We start from the raw sequence: 16505 nt of genomic DNA, 5'->3' as shown, positions 1-16505 counted from the left end.
TGAGGGACGCGCCCGGGGAGGGCCAGCAACGAGCCGCGGCCCGGGCGGCGACAGCGGCGGTCCGCGCGAGCCGTTCCAGCCGCCGGCCTACTGTAGCCGCTGCGCCAGGACATTTTTTTTTTTTTTTAAAGCTCTCCAAGCTGTCCCCCTCCTCCCCGACTCCTCCCGCTGCAAAAGAAAAACAAAACAAAACAAAAAAACAAAAAAGGAAGGAGGCTAGAAAGGAATCCCAGATTTGCCACCACAACGAAAAAAAGAAGGGGAAAAGGAAAAGGAGAGAAAGTCGAGCGACTGTGGGTTTAGACGGAGGCAGCCAGAGCGTGGGCCGAGCGATGCGGGGCTGTACGCCCAGGCGGCCGCGAGTTGTGACTGGAGCCACGATGCACGGCCAGGCGCGGTGAGAAGCCAGCCCGTAGTGCCTCCCGAAGGAGCCCGGGCGCAGGGAGGGTCGCCCTGAGGACACGGAGGCCGCCAGGCAGGCCAAGGGCCGAGGTGACTGGGCTGGGGCGGTAGGGAAGGAGCGAGTGCGCCTGGCTACCTCCGCCCGGAGTTGTCCCTCTCTTTTCGATTGACACAAACACTTCTCCAAAAGCGGGGAAACCTAAGCAACAAGAGCAATCAACACCAAGATCTTCCTCCTACCCTCCCCTGTCTCCCTCCCCCCTCGTTCGGCCCTCGCCCCCTCCCCCAGGCCCAGCGCGGGCGCTCGGCGCGTCCGGACCCGCGGCGCGTTGCCGGCAGTTTAGGATCCAAAGCTTCTCTGCGCCTTTTGTTCTTTCCTTTCCTTTTTTTTAAAAAGAGGGGGGAAATCCCAGTGGTGGGCAGCCTGGCACGCACACACTCGCCCTCATACCCCGACAAAAGCAGATGCACTTTGACTTCTGACAGCTCTACCTCAAGCCCGGGAGAACTCAGCGGCGCTTTCCTCGCAACCCGAGCTCGCCTAGTCGTCGTCGTCTTCTTCGTCTCCGTTTTTATTTATTTATTTCCGTTCCCGCCGCCGTTCTCGCCGACCTTCACTCCTCCGCGGGCTCTGGGCAGAAGGGTCGCATTCTCGCCCGCCTGAGACTTCTTTTCCTCGCCCCTGGAGCTGAGGAGGGGCAGCTATAGCCCGGGGCCCCGGGACTCCCCCGCTGCACACTTCACTGAAGCGCCCCCAGGCCCCGATCAGCCTCGTTTTCTCCACCCTACTTTGATTTCCTGGTGCGGGTTTTGGCTTGCACGGCCGAGTGTGTGTCCTCTTTTTGGAGAGACTGGGGAGTTCGTGCCGGTTGTCTTCAGGAGCCCTGGGCTCTACTTTGTCCCGCTCTCTCTGGGCCTCATCAGACCAAACCAAAGACCATGGTTCACTGTGCCGGCTGCAAAAGGCCCATCCTGGACCGCTTTCTCTTGAACGTGCTGGACAGGGCCTGGCACGTCAAGTGCGTCCAGTGTTGTGAATGTAAATGCAACCTGACCGAGAAGTGCTTCTCCAGGGAAGGCAAACTCTATTGCAAGAACGACTTCTTCCGGTGAGTACTTTCCTCCCACGCCTCTGCTGCTGCCTCCCCGCGGGCCCTTCCCGGCCAGCTTCGGATCAGAGGTTAGCGTGGCCTCGCAGCTCAGTTAGGAACTGCTTCTAGAGAGGGCAGCCAAGTCCCGCGGGCGCCAGCCTCTCCGCCAGCTGGCGCGCTGGGAGCTCGGGACGCGGCCCTGCTTGCATCCTGGAAACTATGGGTCTGGGTTTGGCTGCACGTGCCTGGGAAGAAAGGGTCTGAGCCTGACTCTGCCCAGAAGCCCCTTCAAGCTTGGAAGAGACAGGGCAACCTCGGGCGTTGTAGTCCGGACTGCTGTCTTTCCCGGAGCCAAGCTCTGCAGCAACTGCATTCTCCAGGCCTTCGGGGTTGTTTGCCTTCCAGGCTGAGCCCAGGCTCCCTCCCAGTCACTACCTTTTCCGACCCTGAGCGGTCTTGGCGGGAAGCTCCGAGCCTTTTGCGTAGAGTGTCTGGGCCAAGAACTTGGCCTTAAGGCCGATCCTGCACGCCCGGGGGTCTTCCCCAAACCCGGACAGGCCTCCGAGTGCAGACCTGGCCAAACTGCCTCACTGTAGCCTGCGAAGTGCCCGGAGTTTTTCCCTGCTCTCCTGGCTGCTGAAGTTGTCTGGTGGTTCGGCTTCAGCCCCAGGCGACTCCGACTCCCACGGGCTCCGCTCAGCAGTCCTTCTAGGAAACTGCCAGCCACAGCCAGCAACCTCCTTGCTGAAACCTGGGGGAAAGCCGAGACCCCCAGCTTGCTGGTGGGGAGACTTCTCCCTACTCCCCTTATCCGTTTAACATTTTAATTATATTATCTTACACTCACAATTTTGCCACTCCATCCGCACAAACACACAAGTCAACAGAGAAGAACGGGCGCAAATGCGAATTGTAATTCTACCCTACGGATGTGAAATCTCGCAATTTACTCGGCGTCAGCCGAGTCTCTGGTTTTCTAAGTTTGTGGTCATAGTTCAAACCAGGGAGCAGGGAGGAAGAGGGATTCAAAGCCACTCAGAGGGCCAAGACGCGCTGTCCCCAATGCCGCTCCAGGCTGGGGTTGGGTTGTGTGGAATCATGAAGCAAAGCTCCGTGCTCGCTGGTATTTCGGGAGAACGCGCGGGCTGAGCCTCTGACCCTCCGCGGGCTGCTCGGTTTTCCTCTGCAATGACTGGATCATAGCGGGAGGGTGGCAAACCGTAATCGTACCCGCTGCCAGTGGGTCCCTGAGGCCTGGCCTCCACAACCCGCGGCAGGGCGCCCAGAGCCAGCTCCCGCGGCTCCCGCTTTTGCCAACCTGCCCCGCTTCAGGCAAGAGCGTGGCGGCGGCCCCGCTGTGGCTACGGGGGTCTCTCCGCGGCTATGTTTGTTTACCAACAGCGGGACTAGACCTCGCCAACCCCACGCCTGTGTGCGGGTCCTTTTGCGGTGGAGAGAAAAGCAGCGCTCCGCGCACGTTTATATAAAGCTCTAACTATAATTAGACTTTTCTGAATCTAATAGGAAAATAAGTGTCCCCTGTTCCCCCCCACCCCCCCACAGGCCACCTTCTTTAGACGATGCATCTTTCCTCTGGGATAACGCTGGGAGTGAGGCTGGGGCTTGGGGGGCAGCTTGGGCCCCTGGCTCTAACCGCGTGTATCTCTTCCCTGACTCTTCCCTGGTGCCGTGCTGTCTCTCCTGCTGCCTCCTCACCTGCTTAACCGGAATTCTGCCTCTCTTTATCTCTCTCTTCCCTTATTTCTCCGCTCCATTTCTCCTCTCCTACTTCCTCCACTTTTTACATCTTCCCCCTCTCTCGCTGTCATCTTTCTCCCCGCCTGTCTCCCCGCTGCCCCTGGCTGACCCATCCCCGCCCCCGCCCCCGCCCCACCCCCGCAGGTGTTTCGGTACCAAATGCGCAGGCTGCGCGCAGGGCATCTCCCCTAGCGACCTGGTGCGGAGAGCGCGGAGCAAAGTGTTTCACCTGAACTGCTTCACCTGCATGATGTGTAACAAGCAGCTCTCCACTGGCGAGGAGCTCTACATCATCGACGAGAATAAGTTTGTCTGCAAAGAGGATTACCTAAGTAACAGCAGTGTTGCCAAAGAGAACAGCCTTCACTCGGGTGAGGCCCCAATTCCCGGCTGGCTAGGTGCAAGCGGGTCCTGGGGGAGAAAGGCTCGCCAAGGCCCCGGCTCATCTGTCCCTTCCCTCTTCTCAGCCACCACGGGCAGTGACCCCAGTTTGTCTCCGGATTCCCAAGACCCGTCGCAGGACGACGCCAAGGACTCGGAGAGCGCCAACGTGTCAGACAAGGAAGGGGGTAGCAACGAAAATGACGACCAGAACCTGGGCGCCAAGCGGCGGGGACCGCGCACCACCATCAAAGCCAAGCAGCTGGAGACGCTGAAGGCCGCCTTCGCTGCTACACCCAAGCCCACCCGCCACATCCGCGAGCAGCTGGCGCAGGAGACCGGCCTCAACATGCGCGTCATTCAGGTCAGGCCCCGGCGCGCCTCTCCATCCCACAGAGGCCCATATTGCCACTTTGGGCACCCAGGCCGAGCCCGGGAGACCCCAGAATCCAGAGAGAAGTGAGAGATGGAGTCTGAAGGTGGGGTGCCTAGACACATCCCGAGCCTGCAGGACCTATGAAATGCCTGATACCTTAGAGCATCTAGAAAGCCCTCTTCCCGGCCCGACAGAGGTGATCGTGGCAGTGGAGGGGGAGGGGCGGGAGCTCAGCCAGAGACTGGAGGAGGGGAACTGTTGAACACTCTGGAGAGAGTGGGGAGCCCTCTTTCTGCACATACCCCACCCCCATCTCGGGTTCTCAGAGAAGTCTCAGTGTCCCCCAGAGTCAATCAGTGCCTCTACCTTCTGCACAAAGTCAACTCCTTCTAAGTCTGCAACTCCAACTTTGTGATCGTTGCTCCAATTAGACAAGCCCCAGATCAGGGACTTCCCCTCCAAAGAGAGGTGCTTCTGCCAGGAGTCAGCTTTGCTTCCAGCCAGTTGGAGTGAAATGGGGATGGGAGGCCACCTGGAGGCAGCTGGGCCTGTGGGAGGAAAGGAGGTGAGACTGCTGAAGCTCCAGGCCAGGGGAATCTCTGGCTCAGTGCTAGGTGTCCGGTTAACCGGGCCTGGATGCCCTGCGTGGGTGTGGGTGGATGTACCTGCCTGGGAGGCTGGCCGTGCGTGTGCACATGTGTGCAACACGGAAGGCCCTGAGGCCTGCAGGAGACTGTGAGAACCTGTGTGCATGAATGAGAAGTTGTGCGTCTGTGTCACCATTGGCAAGAGGCTGTGGATAAGTATGTTTGGCACTGTGAGATTGTGCATGGGTGTGAAAAGGAGATTGTGGGTTTTGGTATTACAGGCTGTTTCTGTGTCTCTGTCATGGCTGGAGGAGGGTTGCTGCAAGAGACCGTGAAATGGAAGTCCGGTGTGTGTCTGACATTATTTTGGAGAGGCGTAGTCTCTATGTGTGTACAGCCCCAGAGAAACTGTAACTGTGATAGTGTGACTGTTAGAAAAACCCCAGCTATACCACAACTGCCTCCCTCCAGACAGGGCGGCCTGTCCAGGTCCTTCTGTGGGATTCCTGCTCACCATTGATTGGCTCAGGGTCCACCCTGAGTGGTCCTAGTTGGAGATCGCCCCGTCACCACTACCCTACACACACACACACACACACACACACACACACACACACACACACTCGCGCGCGGAGTCGGCCAGCCAGGCGGTGGAGGGGTGTTGGCTAGGCCTGGAGAACCCCGGGGTCGGGAGTGGAGTCTCGGAGGGCTCACCCCGCCGCCATGTGCTGCAGGTCTGGTTCCAGAACCGGCGCTCCAAAGAGCGGAGGATGAAGCAGCTGAGCGCGCTGGGCGCCCGGCGCCACGCCTTTTTCCGCAGTCCGCGCCGGATGCGGCCGCTGGTGGACCGCCTGGAGCCCGGCGAGCTCATCCCCAACGGCCCCTTCTCCTTCTACGGAGGTGGGTGCGCGTCGAGCGGCGGGGCGCGGCCAGGTCGGGGCGGGCTTCGTTAGAAGCGGGTGGCAGCGCGAGGGGCACACCTCCTTCTCTGCAAGCCACTGGAGAGTCGGGGCGAGTAGGGCGAAGGCTGGGAATAAATCAAGGGGAGGCGGCGAGACCGAGGGCCCAATTCCCGGCCCTGAATGACGGGGTTGGGTGGTAAGGGGCAGCTCCCGGGTTTGCGCCCAGCCTCTTCCCTGCACCCAGGCCCGCAAGGGCTCCCCGCGATCGGCGAGTTCCCCGCGTGGTCTTCCTCAGCCCGCCGAGGGCGAGCCTTCCCTCCCTTTCGGTCCCGCCGGCCCCCGGCCGTGCCCTGACATCCTGCTCCCTCTCCGCCGCTCCGCAGATTACCAGAGCGAGTACTACGGGCCCGGGGGCAACTACGACTTCTTCCCGCAAGGCCCCCCGTCCTCGCAGGCCCAGACGCCAGTGGACCTACCCTTCGTGCCGTCGTCTGGGCCGTCCGGGACGCCCCTGGGTGGCCTGGAGCACCCTCTGCCGGGCCACCACCCGTCGAGCGAGGCGCAGCGGTTCACCGACATCCTGGCGCACCCACCCGGCGACTCGCCCAGCCCCGAGCCCAGCCTGCCCGGGCCTCTGCACTCCATGTCGGCCGAGGTCTTTGGGCCTAGCCCGCCCTTCTCGTCGCTGTCGGTCAACGGTGGGGCAAGCTACGGGAATCACCTGTCCCACCCCCCCGAAATGAACGAGGCGGCCGTGTGGTAGCGGGGTCTTGCACGGTCTGCGGAGTTCGTGGTTGTACAGAAATGAACCTTTATTTAAGAAAAACAGAAAAAAGAAAAAAACATAAAAAGCAAGTCCCCACCCCCTTCCTCCAGCCTCGACAACCATTCTCCTTCCGGATGGAAAAGGGGGACACGAAATAGCATCCAAATCGGCCTCGAGGTGGGATTGGGATCCGCGCACTGGCTCTCGACGTGCAGAACTGGAGCTCCCCAAGGGAAATGCAGACCTCTCCCCAACTCCCACCTGGACCTAGATCCGTGGACAGACCCCGCGGGCGTGTGCGCCTGGCAGGCGGGCGGCGAAAAGACGTCCAGGGCAGCCGCGGGTGCGCACAGCCATTGGCGATGCCAGGAGCCCTGGGGAGGGAGGCCGTGAGCACAACCATGAGGGAGGTGAAGCGGCCCGGGGGCGCTCCCGGGTCAGCCAAGAGGGTTCTAGCTCTGGGATATCCCTTATTAGTGTTGTCTCAGAGTTCAACAACAATGACAACAAACTCTTATAGCTTCAGAAACGCCGACCTGCCATGCATCAGGTGGGACTATATATATATTTTTTGTCTATCTGGATTTTTGGTTTTTGTTTTTGCCAAAATTGCAAAATTCTAAATGTAAAGCCCTCCGTATCAACTCTTCTACCTTCACAAAACTACACACACACACATAAACACATACACGGACACACTCGGTAGGATGGTCTCCAGCCAGACCGCTCAGTAAAATGACTTGAACATCAGCTGTACAAGAAAAGTATTCTACCTTCACACACAAAAAAGTTTAAAAAAAAAAAGACTATTGAACTAAAAACAGTCAACTGTTTACGTATAATGTTAAATTCAGGAGTTCAGTGTTTTACTAATATATCCTGTTTTCAAACCTCTTGTTCGAAAACAAAATGTTTTGAGCAATCAACCAAAATTGTTCCTTTTCTTTTCCTGTAGATGTTCTGACAGATTTGCAGGGCTTTTGGCTCACTGTGCTAGTATGTAAAAAGGTGTTGTTTACATGAGGCAAAGAGAAAACATGCTATTCAGACAGTTGCCAAATAGAATAATTATAGCACAAATACTGTAAAGGTGCCTGGCACCAGCAACCTGAGAAAGTGTTAAAAAAAAAAAAAAAAAAAGTGTTACAAGGTTTAAAAAAAAAACATCTTTGCTAATTTTTGTCCTGTTGAACATTCATGGAATTGTTAATATGACTTATATAGACCCACACAGGTTTTATTTTTGTGTCTTTAAAATAAAAGTCCAAAATATTTAAATTTTATGGTCAAATATGCAGTCAACAGCTGCTACTTTTTCTTTATATATTAAATTTCTCATATGTCTTTTATTGTTCTAATAAACCTAAGCTTGTGTGACCTCCAGTGCATATTAGACCATTCACTGTATGAAAGAAAACATGTTGAATAAATTTGTGAGTTTTTAATAAAAATAGAAAACCTGATGTTTAGATAATTGGCGTGTTATTTGATGTGTTCAAAGGGGAGCCCTGATGGGGAACTGAATGGGTCCTCAGAAGCCAGGTGGAAAAGAGAGGCAGGATTGGGGTAATATATCTGTCTTTGCCTTGGCTGTGGCTGAAACCTTTTGCTAATGCCAGCCAAGCTTTTCTCTGTGGCTTCCTGCTGTTATTAGCTACAGATTTGCATCCTGTGGATTTAACTGATATCGTTGAAGAGATGTTTGCTGATAAGTTAATATAGAACTTGAAATAGAAATCAAATCCATGGCTAAAAAATGAGTGGTCCAGGTCTGTGATTAGGCATGAGATCCAAGGCATTCCCTCTTTCACTCTCCCTGCACATGCAAAACTGGGCTTGTGAAGATCAGATACTTGTAAATACATAGTTAGAGATGGTCCTTTTCAGTTTCAATTCATTTCCCATAGATAATCTGGCTTTCTAATTTGGTGGTTTGAAAGATAATGTAAAGGCTTTCTAATTTGGTCGTTTGAAAGATAATATAAAATGAAGGTATAGTACAGCTAGAAATGAAATATTTTAATCCCTTTCACAGAACTGATATGAAATTGTTGTTTTGTAGTATTTGTTACCTTTGAAGTTCCCCAGAAGGAAAACTATTTTGCCTGGCACAAGATACATATTAGCTTCTCTGAAAGATGAACAAAAATTACTGATATAGAAATCAAATTTCAACTGGGAGTTACCAAAAGCTTCTAAAAGTAGCTCAATTCTTTCCAGTCCTTCATTAGACTTGGAAGAAATTTGAGTATTTTATCTACTATGAAATACTCTTGTGGATGTTTGTGTTTCAGTATCAGATGCTATTAGAGTTCCAGGATTTCTTTTCCATATCACCGAGATTTCACTCTGGATTATTCATTTCCTTATTTAAAATGTCAAAGGTTTGACATTAAATGGTATATAATTTCCAGTGCTGTTTTCAAATTTTGTTAAGACACAGCCAGGTTTATTTTTCCTGCAGAGAAGGCTTTAAAATAAGCAATATTTCACTGCATCCATATGATGGCTTATCTAATGGGGGCAGAGGCTATCCGGGAGGAATCTGGTAGTGTTCTTTCAGAAATAAAAATGTATGAAACACAAAGGAGACTTTTGAAATTCCCAGCCTCTGCATGCAGCACACTTCTTTATTTGCTTTCTATGCAATCACTGGATCGGCTTGTTTTTACCTTTTTAGCATTTATATACATTGTATCATAGCTAACTTTCATTATTAGCCTCTACTCTCTAGCCCCCTTTAAAGACATTCATTGAAATGAACTGCGCTCATTGGGAAGCTGCTTTTTCCTATCAAGGCTGCTGAATTATTTAGCAGCTTTATTGTGGAATCGGGGTATTTGATAAGAAGCGTTTTCGAGTTGGGCACACGATGTGGATTCGATTCTTCTTAACTCCGTGGCAGTGGCGCAGTCTCTCCCCTCAGCGCGGGACTCAGAATCCTGGCGAAAACCCGAACAGGTGGCAACGCTCAGCAGTCAAATTTGGAACCGAAGGCCCCGAGGAGGAGGCCTGGAAATGTCAGGGCCTGTTCTCCTTCCCGTCAGTGCTGTGCTGCCCACCTCTGGCCCCGAGGTGCGGGGACGCGCAGCACCATCCCTAGGCGGAGCTCCCGCGGGAGGCGCGGCAGGAGGGAAGCGCCACCGCGGTCCCCTCTCGCCTGGGAGGGCAGCCTGGTTTCTCCCCGCGGCCATCTTAAAGCCACCACCTCTGTGCCTCTCGCCACCTGCCTTCAGGGTTCCAGCAGCAGGGGGCCACCATCTGCTCTGGCGAGGGAGCTGAAGCTCACCCACCAAACTTCTCTGGGCTGGCTGCCGCTGGGGAGCTGCTCCGGGTGAGGCACTTGGGGAAGCATTACCCGTGGAGAGCCAGGACAGGCATTGCCAGGGCTGGGACTTGAGGGTGGACAGCATCTGAGGAGAGGCAAGGGGGAACTTGGTTTTCCTAAACTCTTGAAACTCCTCAAGTGAGCAGACGTTTGGGACAATTGGAAGGTGTCATCCCTTGCCCATCTTCTGCTGTGCCTAATCGCCCGTCACTTTGCAGCCCTTGGAGGGCAGGCAGAGGGACTGTGGACTGGGTGTCCCTCTGCCTTCTCCAGAGAAGGCTGTTCTGTTGGGGAACTGCTCACCCTTATTCTCCTCTCCCTGTTCCTCTCATCTGCTCTCATCTCTATAGCAGTCAAAGGTTGAATCTCCTTGCCACAGTCCACTCTCCATCTCCATCCCTACCCCATCAAGAAGCCCTTCCCCCACCAACTCAAGACACTGGAATGTGGGTAGGGAGAGGCCCCCAGAGGGAGTATTTGAGAATTTGCTTCCCCGACCCTTGCCTCAGCTGCTCTCAGTTGCATCTGAATTCCTAGAATTATTCCTTCTTCCCTCCATTCTTGGAGTCCTCTTTCTACCTTCAGTATAAGGTCAGGCAAGCATTTTGGGGGGCCCTGGGATGTGTGTGACAGTAGAGCGGTCTTGATTCCTTGCTAAAATGGCTTCCCAAGTCAGTAGGGACCAGGACAGAGAAGGGAGAATAAGTAAACAGGTCTATGGCATTTTCTGCCGAGTGTGTGCCCAGCACAGTCCCCAAACTGGCCAGCAGTGTCCTGTTTGCATGACAGCCTAGAGGTGGTCTCTGCACTGACTCACCTCCCTTTCTCTTTTCTTCCTTCTCTTTACCTTGAAGGCCAGGTTTCTAAGCATTATAAGTACCCAACATAGCAAGGGAATAGGATTGCAGGAGGTAGTTTCTTAAACGTGGGGTGGGAGAAACATTTCTGTCCTTTAAAGCCCCATGGCACCTTGCCAAGGACCAAGGAACACACTTTTGCTTGGGAGGCCCAGACGCAGGCACAAGACTGCAAGTACAGAAGAAAACAAAAAACTGTTCTCCTAGGCTAAGTTCTCTTATGGATGGTAAAAAGCAGTTTTCTTCTCCTGAGTCCCCTGCCTAGCCTGGCATTCTTTTCTTTCCATGTCTGAGGGGGTTTACCCTCAGATAGGTTCTCCTTCTCCTCTGCAGCCCTGGTTGTCTTCATTCTTCAAGAGCCACTTTACAGGGACATGGAACAGGCTCCACTAAAGTGGTGTCCTCTTACTGCTCTTAACCCTGAGGACATATGATGATTGTGAAAGTCAGAGATCCTCTCTTGGTTTCCATGGGAGACGGTGGAGAGCTGGGGGTTCCCCAGTTGTTCAGCTGTGGGATCCAACTGGCCTGGGCTGTACCCAAGGGGCACTGCCACAGTGCACCACTAACATCTCTTTTCTGGATCCTTTTGAGGCAGATTCTGTTTAGAGGGGTCTAGGTCTCTACAAGCAACCTCCAACAGATACCATAAGAATAGACTACTTTGTAGTAACACTTATCATCCCTTATTGCAGTTTCTGTTTACATGTTTGTCTACCCTGCTAGGCTGATCACCGTGGGGAGAGAATCCAACTTATCTTGTATCTTATCTAGCAGTGCCTGCCACATAGTGGGCAGTCAGGGAATGCTTGAAAGAAAGAGGATGTAAAGCGATTGTGTCTTTCCGTGTGCCGGGTGCAATTACATTTATACTATTAAGTCTTTATATTTTGAGTCTGCCCCTCTAATGGTAGACCTGTATTTTTCTGCATTTCTGCACCTGCTTAAGGTGTCTGAGCATGCCCTCATCTCTGAACAGCAAAGATAATCAATACCGAGGGGTATGCAGTGGAGTAATCCACACCCCACCCCCTTTTCCTTGCTCAGGCAAGGATACTCGGAGACGCTACAGAAACTATCTTTAACCACAGCGATTCCTAAGTATTTCCATTAATAGACGCCAGCAGTCCGCCACACACTTACATGTGCACATCCCCGACATAGGATTCCCAAATCCTGGCCGCTGAAGGGCGGGAGGCGTGCGTCCGGCCTCAGACTACTCTAAATTGCGAAATGCCAAACCTGTTTTGGTTCCCAGTCTCTGCGCGCCCGAGTGCGCACCTGCGGTTTGAGCAGCTTAAGCTTTACTCCCTCCTTCTTTCCAAATCAGCCACCGTGGGCACGGCTAAGCTACGCTTTATTCCTAAGCGAATCTCGCACAAATCTCGAGGCATATTTTGTACAAGGGTACACCGGCCGCGCGCATCACAACCCCGTCTCAGCTACAGAAGCGGTTACGTGCCCTGGCGTGCTTCCGCACCGCCCAGTCCCGCGCACGCGCACGCGCACGCGCACACGCTCCCGCACGGCTCCAATCCCTTCAACCTTCCGCGCGCTTCCGCCTTCATCCTAGCAACGCCCGCAGTGACGCGCAGGCCCCGCCCCCTCCCGCGCTCTTCCCGGAAGTTGCCGGTCCCGAGCTGTGGGGTGGCCTCCGCGCGGACTCTGGTGGTGTTGGGGAATCGGATCTGGGCGAGAGGACCCGACCGGGAGGGAGCGTCGGGGCCGGGGTTTGGGCCGCACATTTAAGGGCGCGAAGCGGAGTGGACCGAGAGCTGGTGACGATGGCGGGGCTGCAGCCCCTGGCGCTGCAACTGGAACAGTTGTTGAACCCGCGACCGAGGGAGGCGGACCCTGAGGCGGACCCCGAGGAGGGTGAGGCCAGACTGGGGCAGGCCACGTGCGGAGCGGTGGGCCAGGCCCTGTGGGGTCCGGGGGCGGCGTGGGAGGGGCGTGCGCGAGGCCGCCGGGCCTGCGTTCTTTCGCGTGGCGCAGAGGAATGTCGCCTCCCGCAAGGGTAGTCCCGGGCTCGGGAGGAGGGCTTCGGCTTCTTTTCACACGCACTCGAAACTTAGTGCTCGGCCGGATGGGCGGAACAGATCGAGGGCTCAGGCAGAGAGGAGCTGGTCTTCGGGTTTACTTGCTCCAGGGCTGTTGGAGGGAGCCAGAGAGTCTGCTAGCAAGTTGGAAGTTAGCTTTGAGGATGCCCTTTCTGGTATTGCGTTAGAAAGGGGGAGAAGAAAGTCGCGTGTTTTTAACTCTGGTTGCTCTTAAAAACTAAGTTGGAGACTGATGGAAGGATTTTCTGGTGCTGTTTAAGCCTCTTGAAGTCTCAAGACACTTGTTCAGTGGCTGACGACTGAGACTGCTGTTCTGTAAGCTGATGTTCAGAGTCTAGCTGGGAGTAATCCTGCTTTAGACTTGAGTCAAGTGTGAGAAAGGGAGAATAAGGAGGGATAAATGCGAGTGCTGAGCCATGTCTTAGGAAGATCAGTTGAAGGAACCCGGGGCTGTTTAGCCAGAATAAGCAAAGAAAACTCCCCAAAGAATGGGACAAAGTGAGGGGAGAATGTGATGGCTGATTTAAGATATTAGAGCGACTGTCACGCATTGAAGAGGAATTCAACTAGTTTGATAGGATCCAAGTCATAGAGATAGATCCCACTAGTAGATGCCGGGAGTCATCTCTCCATTTAGAAACAGCAATAAGACAGTGTTCTACTTTGGGAGAGAATGAATTTTCTATTCCTGGAAGTTGGTGGGGATTTTGTAGAGGACGTTCAAGTGTGAGATGAATGGGTCGACCTGGGTTCCCATTAAAATTTCTGCTAACTTGGAGATTCTGTTTCCTTTTCCCCTTCCCCCAACAGCCACTGCTGCCAGAGTGATTGACAGGTTTGATGAAGGGGAAGATGGGGAAGGTGATTTCCTAGCAGTGGGTAGCATTAGAAAACTGGCATCAGCCTCCCTCTTGGACACAGACAAAAGGTATTGCGGCAGAACCACCTCTAGAAAAGCATGGAATGAAGACCATTGGGAGCAGACTCTGCCAGGATCGTCTGGTGAGTAGAAGTTTTTGCATGGAACTCTTTCTTCCCTAAGTTTTTTAGGGTTAAAATCCTCCCGCCACCCTCCATGATCTCTGCAAGACTAGTCTGCATACCCCTACCGGTTATCCTTTCTTTTTTTTTTTTTTGTTGAGACAGAGTTTCACTGTTGTTGCCAGTGCGATGGCGCAATCTCGGCCCACTGCAACCTCCACCTCAGGGGTTCAAGCGAGTCCCCTGCCTCAGCCTCCCAAGTAGCTGGGTTTACAGGCATGCACCACCACGCCCGGCTAATTTTGTATTTTCAGTAGAGACAGGGTTTGTCCGTGTTGGTCAGGCACCCATACCTGTTATCTTAGGAGAGACCATTGATTTGGTATTAGAAAGGGTCTTAGAGGTTACTTCATTTCACTTCATAAGGAATCTAAAGCCCAGAGTGATTCAGTTGCTATACTCCTTATGTTCAGACTAATGGCCCACCCTACAATGGAGTGACAGAGAAGGCAGTGCATATTGGCTATTGGAGAGGGTTATGAGCTGAAAAATCATTGTGTCTGATGAGCATGTTACCCTTGAATTGCGACCCCTGTCTTTTGGTTTTTCAGGTCTTGCATTGAAGCACTGTGTAATATTAGTTATTTGTGAAACTCATTTTTTGTCATTCTAAAAAGTCACATAATCCTTCTCTTCCCTGCAAAAGAGTTAGGAGTCCGTGCGCTTATAGTTTTAAAGAACTGTCTAAGTTTCTTAGAGTGGAAGAAGGGGCTAGATATGGTGATTATTGAGAGAATGTCATTTGTTTTCCGTTAGAAAGGTCAGGGGCATCATGTTGAGAATCCACAGATAATATAAAAGGAACTATCATTTAGGTTATGATAGCTATGATTTAGTCCTTGATGTAGTTCTGGGAGCTCCTGATAAGCTCATTTCATATTTGCCTAGAGACTGATAAAGGGACCAATCATGAGACAAATATGATAATATTTATTGAGTTCTCACCATGCGTCAGGCACTGAGTTTAGCTCTATAATTTAAGTTCTAAGAGCCTGGGACTCAGTAAGTCCTCAAAAAAAAAATGTTATAGCATCACCTGGAATGAGACAGATTTTTATAAAAAATTATCACCATTATCACTACATGTATCACCTACTATAATCCTCCCAATCGCCCAGAAAGTTATTACTACTTAGCCCTATTTTACAGATAAGGAAATTGAGGGGAAAGTTGGTTACGTAACTTTGCTTAAGGTCATGTAGTTAGTAAGCGGAAGAAACAGGATTCAAATGAAGGCCGTCTGATTCCAAGATGTACACTGTAGTAAACTGTATGAATGTTTCTTAATCTGAGAAATGGCGTACATTCAAAGAATTTAAATAATTTCTGTTTACTGTTTTGGCACTTAGTTTCTGTATTTATATTTTTGGCAGCTTTGTGTCTTAAGTTTATATATACCTCTTTAAAGAAGCGCTGAAGACCCATCACGCTTTCCTAAAATCTTTATTTTATTAAAGAAAGTTTTGGGAAATTGGTCTATCTTAGAATCATACTTGAAACACATGGGGCTTTTATGTTCTACCGTGGAACAGATTGGATAAACTGTAAAAACCTCTAAGTATCACATGATACTCTAAGCATAAGTAAAACCAGGAGCCTTAACTAGCACTCTATCTACTATAGGATCAAGTTCAGAGTCCTCATGAAAGACAGGACCCTTCCTGATGTGGTCCCTGAGCAACTTTCTAGTCTCATCTCCTATCACTTCTTTGTGCATCCTGCACTCCAGTGCGGTTTCCTGTTTTTCTTCTCTCTTCATTCCCTTATGCTTCATAAGTAAAATTATAATGTCTCCTTCTCCACATGAAACCATCCCCCACCTTTCCAGGAGAGTTAGGTGGTTGTATCTCCATACACTGTGTACTAATGACGTTGTAATATAATTATTGGCGTGCATATCTGCCCCTCCCACCGGACCATGAACTCCTCCCTGCAGGTATTAAATTCTCTTTGTCTTTCCTTAGCCCCTGGCTCATAGTGAGTGCTTAGTAAGTATTTAGTAAATAGGGCACACGGGTGTGATAGATTGTACATTTTTTCAGATCAGGTTTGGGAAAACTGGTAATTCTCTAACACCAGTTGAAATCTTAATGTTCTTCAAGGGCCAGACCAAATGCTAGCTCTTCCTTAGAGCTTAACTTAAATTCACTTGCCCCACAGTTAAAATTTCTCACTCTCTGGGTTATTGAAATTTTGTCAAAGCACTTCTGATTCTTCCTTAAGTTGTAATTTTGTGAGTCTGTCCCACTAGCTCCTTTTGTTAGGGTAGGACCCATGTTCTATTCATCTTTGCTTCTCCCTTAGCCATTTTAGAGATTGTAGATATGTAATAAATATATTGTTGAATTGAGTACAGTAAGATATTTTCCCCCCTGGTGCCACAGTGCTTTAGTTGAAATGAATTCTATGGCTTGGTATTTTCTCCAGGTAACGCCCATTTTTCTCTTTCTTCCCTCTCTTCTTGTTTAGACGAGGAAATACCTGACGAGGAAGAGTCTGGAGATGAAGATTCAGAGGGACTGGATCTGGAGGAATCTGATGAGGATGACCTGGGTGCTGCTGAGGAACAGGAGTGTGGTGATCATAGGGAGAACAAGAGCAAGAAGAGCAGAAGCCTCTCTGCAAAAACACTGGGCTTCAGTGTCCAGAGCATCAGTGACTTTGAGAAGTTTACCGAGGGAATGGATGACCTTGGGAGCAGTGAGGAGGAGGAAGACGAAGAGAGTGGCATGGAAGAAGGGGATGACGAAGAAGACTTCCAAGGCGAGAGTGAGGAAGACAGGGTTGGAGATAGAAACAGTGAGGATAATGGTGTGGTGATGACCTTCTCCAGTGTCAAAGTTTCTGAGGAAGTGGAGAAAGGAAGAGCCGTGAAGAACCAGATAGGTTTGTACATGGTTTTGCTGATTGCCTGTTTTTCAAAGTATCTGCATTTGGTCTACTTTTCATTTGTTTG

At 51.6% G+C, this 16505-nt stretch overlaps 3 protein-coding genes across 4 annotated transcripts in view; 2 read left to right on the top strand and 1 right to left on the bottom strand.

The window, feature by feature from the left end:
- LOC139359297 (uncharacterized) overlaps positions 1 to 113 on the bottom strand; it is a 31000-nt gene extending 30887 nt beyond the window's left edge. The window contains exon 1 of the mRNA XM_071081922.1: positions 92 to 113. Within this exon, the coding sequence (XP_070938023.1) occupies positions 92 to 113 (22 nt within the window). The remainder of the gene's footprint in view (positions 1 to 91) is intronic.
- On the top strand, positions 11 to 7733 carry LOC105476879 (LIM homeobox 1). The gene is made up of 5 exons (XM_011733170.3): positions 11 to 1511; positions 3396 to 3622; positions 3719 to 3996; positions 5330 to 5495; positions 5881 to 7733. Exons 1-5 carry the CDS (start codon positions 1342 to 1344, stop codon positions 6258 to 6260), a joined length of 1221 nt encoding a protein of 406 aa, XP_011731472.1. The 5' UTR covers positions 11 to 1341; the 3' UTR covers positions 6261 to 7733.
- Positions 7734 to 12059: 4326 nt separating this feature from the next.
- The window catches only part of LOC105476880 (apoptosis antagonizing transcription factor), a 112462-nt gene continuing 108016 nt past the window's right edge, over positions 12060 to 16505 (top strand). The window contains exons 1-3 of one of the 2 annotated variants that reach the window (XM_011733171.2): positions 12060 to 12323; positions 13319 to 13510; positions 16019 to 16435. In XM_011733171.2, coding sequence (XP_011731473.2) covers positions 12233 to 12323; positions 13319 to 13510; positions 16019 to 16435 — 700 coding nt within the window. In that variant the 5' untranslated portion in view covers positions 12060 to 12232. The remainder of the gene's footprint in view (positions 12324 to 13318; positions 13511 to 16018; positions 16436 to 16505) is intronic. The other variant, XM_071082791.1, reaches the window with a different exon arrangement.

This window comes from Macaca nemestrina, chromosome 17 (genome assembly GCF_043159975.1).
Source record: "Macaca nemestrina isolate mMacNem1 chromosome 17, mMacNem.hap1, whole genome shotgun sequence".
NCBI classification, from domain to species: Eukaryota; Metazoa; Chordata; class Mammalia; order Primates; family Cercopithecidae; genus Macaca; species Macaca nemestrina.
Note: the sequence above shows the minus strand (reverse complement) of the source record. Positions and strands in the feature narration are given on the sequence as shown.

Coding starts and splice junctions, on each gene's coding strand:
- LOC105476879 (XM_011733170.3), top strand. CDS start 1,342: ATGGTTCACTGTGCCGGCTGCAAAAGGCCCATCCTGGACCGCTTTCTC. Junction 1,512..3,395: donor TGCAAGAACGACTTCTTCCG/GTGAGTACTTTC, acceptor CCACCCCCGCAG/GTGTTTCGGTACCAAATGCG. Junction 3,623..3,718: donor AGAGAACAGCCTTCACTCGG/GTGAGGCCCCAA, acceptor CCCTCTTCTCAG/CCACCACGGGCAGTGACCCC.